This window comes from Ascidia mentula, chromosome 4 (assembly GCF_947561715.1).
Source record: "Ascidia mentula chromosome 4, kaAscMent1.1, whole genome shotgun sequence".
Lineage (NCBI taxonomy): Eukaryota > Metazoa > Chordata > Ascidiacea > Phlebobranchia > Ascidiidae > Ascidia > Ascidia mentula.
In genome coordinates, this window is record NC_138569.1 from 15,160,742 (window position 1) to 15,164,482 (window position 3,741).

The 3,741-nt window shown below is 47.3% G+C and overlaps 1 protein-coding gene across 1 annotated transcript; it reads left to right on the top strand.

The window, feature by feature from the left end:
- The first annotated feature begins 690 nt into the window (after positions 1-690).
- Positions 691-3,510, top strand: LOC145897305 (uncharacterized). Its single transcript, XM_082985537.1, has 2 exons — positions 691-885; positions 1,452-3,510. Exons 1-2 carry the CDS (start codon positions 826-828, stop codon positions 2,535-2,537), a joined length of 1,146 nt encoding a protein of 381 aa, XP_082841663.1. The 5' UTR covers positions 691-825; the 3' UTR covers positions 2,538-3,510.
- Positions 3,511-3,741: the final 231 nt, after the last annotated feature.

Genomic DNA, 3,741 nt, shown 5'->3' on the forward strand with positions numbered 1-3,741 from the left:
CGGAGAGGACGCCACTTACATCGAGGTTGTTATCGCCGAGGTTAGACCAGCTTCCTGTCACTGAAAAACAACTACTCACCCAACAGTGCAAAAGACTCATATACAAAGAAGGACGACTCATCAACTTAATTCTTAATCACTGCAGAATGTTGAAGTGCAATGTCAAATTACGACTTCGGAAAAATTGTTCAGTGAATTTGCAGTTGATAACAAACATTTAATAAACTTTAATTCAATACGTTTGGTTTGTTAATCACGTGCAAATTAAATTTAGAAAAGTTGGTGAATTAATTGTCGTGTCGTCATTGGGTGTCTTACTGTGGTGCAATTACATCGTAACTAAGGTTTGCCATATTGAACTTTCAGTGCAGATTGCGAAATTCTGAAAAATATTGGTAATATGACAGTTGAGGAAACATTAAAAAAGAATATGCGTCCTCTACGATGGGCCAGTTTTTATTTCATTTTGACACATTTTCCCTCATCAATTCATTTCTTTGGCGGCACTGCGGAGAAATAAACAAAAGCGATATTGTTTTTCCCGCTGCCCACCCCCCACGGCAGACCTCTCTTTTCTCTGTTCTCTCATCTTGTTTCTTTTTTCTCTTCGACGTTGCCATTTTTTCCCGCTCTACTCTTCGCGAGAACTCTTATTTCCTTTACAGGCCGAGTAGCATAAAAAGGCAACTCGCGCATGGAAGCCCATCATAACGCAGTGCTTACGTCGAAGACGGTTATCGTGGTCTAGGTGGGAAATAAAGAGCTGTTTTGTGAGCTACATTCCAGGCGTGTACGTGATTACTAGTGATCGAAAACTGTGAAACGATGTCATCCACCCTGGTTTCATCTGCCATTGGATTCAACGACTTCCCGTCAGACTATGCGGTAAGTTTTTGGCGGTACTGTGCAACCCGGCTGGACATAACGAAGCAGGGCTGCACAATATCTGACAGCCGACTTGGGCTTTCGCACCAAAGCGACTAGTAGTTGTAGTTGGCGCATGGGCCTTAAATCATACTGTTGAGTCAGTTCACAGGCGGACACGCGGAATCAATAGCCACTGTCTCTTGTGCCTTAATGGTTCTCGTAATTTTATTGCCCCAGTTGTGCAATAGTTAGTGACGAACTGTATTTGTTTCTGTCGACCTAATTGCTAAGGCCCCTTCATAAAATGCTGGACTGCCATTGTAAAAGGCGATTGCACTGCATGACGCATAAATGGCTTTAAGATTAGAGGTCCAACTGCTTCGTTTTACACAAATGTTAATGGTTTCATTTTAGTTATTGCTCAATTAAAGCAAAGGCTTGTAACATGTTGCGCATTGTGTTGTAACTTCATTTGTTAGGCTCTTGTTGCGTAACAAGCAGTCGTGAAAGGCTGATAGCTGCTTGCAGTGCTTGGATAGTAAAGAGTAACTGCATTGTTTTACCATTTTAAACATTGTTTGCAGACTTTTCGCAACGGCTTTCCCGATTTACAACGAAGTTTTGAAAAGCCTGAGCTGACTTCCAACACCGCATTCACCGTTGGATTTGCCAACCACGCAGCGCTGTCCCGCCGCCATTCCTCGTCAGTATTCGGCGCAGCCATCGCAAAAACCTTGGGAAACAACATGGCGCCCACGTTCGGCGATTCTGGCAACGCACTCGCCGGCAATGGATTACTTGAGACCGTAGCCGAAGAGCGTTTCCGCAGCCGTGCGTACAGCGAAGGATCCAACCTGAGTTGCGACCAGCAACAGCAGCAGGCTCAGACCACGAGCCGCTACAAGACTGAACTTTGCCGTCCTTACGAAGAGAACGGACGGTGCAAGTATGGCGACAAATGCCAGTTCGCGCATGGCAAGCACGAGCTTCGGCACATGGTTCGACATCCCAAGTACAAGACCGAACTTTGCCGTACCTACCACACCAGTGGCCTGTGCATGTACGGGCCAAGGTGCCACTTCATTCATAACACCGACGACGCGCCCGCTGTACCGCGGCAGAATTCCATGACCGGATTGGGGGTGCAGAACCAGCAAGTGTCTGTGCCAGTCTCAATCAACAGCGTTCTGCAGCAGAAACGACCGAGCAACCTCCAGCTGCTCTCTCAACAGCGCAATATCAATCAAATCAACAACGCCTTCCCGTATCCGACGAACAACAAAGTCAATACCAGCCCACTAGGCACGCCGCCCGGCTTCTTTGGTCCAGCTGAGCCATTGCTTTCGCCGGTGTCGCCTATGACAACCTCGCGCTCGGCCTTCAGTTTCGCCAAGGCTCCGATGTCGCCTATGGAAATTCCAAGTGCCCCGACCAAAACGTTCGGGGCCTTTGACGTGGAAAATCGCCAGGCTACACCGCCGCTGACGAGGTTTGATGTTTTGCAGGGAGCGCAATACATGGACATGTCCAATGAGGATGCTGTTTTTGAGCCACCGACGCCCCCCGATTCAGACCGCGAATCTGAATCAGGTTCTCCGCAAAGCGGTGGCATGATTAACCCCTCGCCGCAGCGCCTGCCAATTTTCAGGTGCATTTCGCAATCGGAATAAGGTGTAAACCCTGCCAACGCGGCTCTTTCCAGACCAAACAGGAAAAACACTTACTTATTTATTCGCGTACGGGGCTGCACAGCACGGTGGCTTTCAAACCCAAATCAAGAGTTGCCTATTTGTCCACCTCGGATTCCCACAATGTGCCTTTGGTCATTTGTTGTAGCTGACTTTCCCGACAAGCGACGCTTGAAAGCTGTATCTATTATCGCATATTTTGTATATAATCACGTTGCCCGTTCAACTTTGAATCGTGGTAATTTGTACAAAAACGTCACTAGACAAGCAAAATCGCCTTCATTGTACAAAAAACCAAACACAACAAACCATGCTGTGCTAGCAACAGGGCACCGCGCCCTGCCTTTTCCGCTCTTGGTGCAAATAGCTTCGTTTGTAAATTGCGCGACTACGGTTTCTGTCTGTGTTTTTTACCCCTTAAGTTATTTCTTGTTTGTCAAAGTTCACGGCCGACGAACGCGAGAGGAAAGGCGTGACGAACACTTCGTTTTGTTCTGTACTTGTCCCGACTGCTTCTTATATGCGTGCGTTATCCGTTTGCCTTCGAGCTGCGTGCACCATCGGTGCTGTAAGCCCCACGGCCGCCGCTGCTTCATGCTTCAAGCTGCCAGTTGTTCGAGTGTCCTTACAGGACCTCATTTTTGTCATGTTCTTGTGTTAATATATGCTGGCGGCTGTGTGGCCCACTGCACCGTTTGTGCGACGCGGCTTGTTAAACGTTTGGTGAAGCCAGGTGTCTTTTTGCATAAATTATTTCAGCGCGACGAGCCGCGAACAGCGCAAGCCGGGCGCGTTTGAGCTGAACTGCACTCAGGCATATTTGTTTCAATAATTTATTATGTTCGTTCTTATCGTTTGTTGTCATTTTTGTGCGACCGTTCATCGTGCAGTTCTCGTTTTTCCCTCTTTTTTACTGTTTAATTTTTTCAACCTTATTACACTTTACGAAACAACACTACGTGTACGCGAATTACTAACAGAGGCTATCAGCTGTGGTACATTGACTCTGTGCCAAAGCGCTGGTAAATGAACAACGGTGTAGTAGGGGATTTCACTTGACATAAAGCGTGCGCTGCGCAGTACCCTATAGTCTGGACAGTCCGTTTGTTGTCTACTAATTTCCCAGTATGGACAGTTTGAGGTACAGTTCGTGATCGGGCATGTCGCGCTTAATTGCACTGCGACA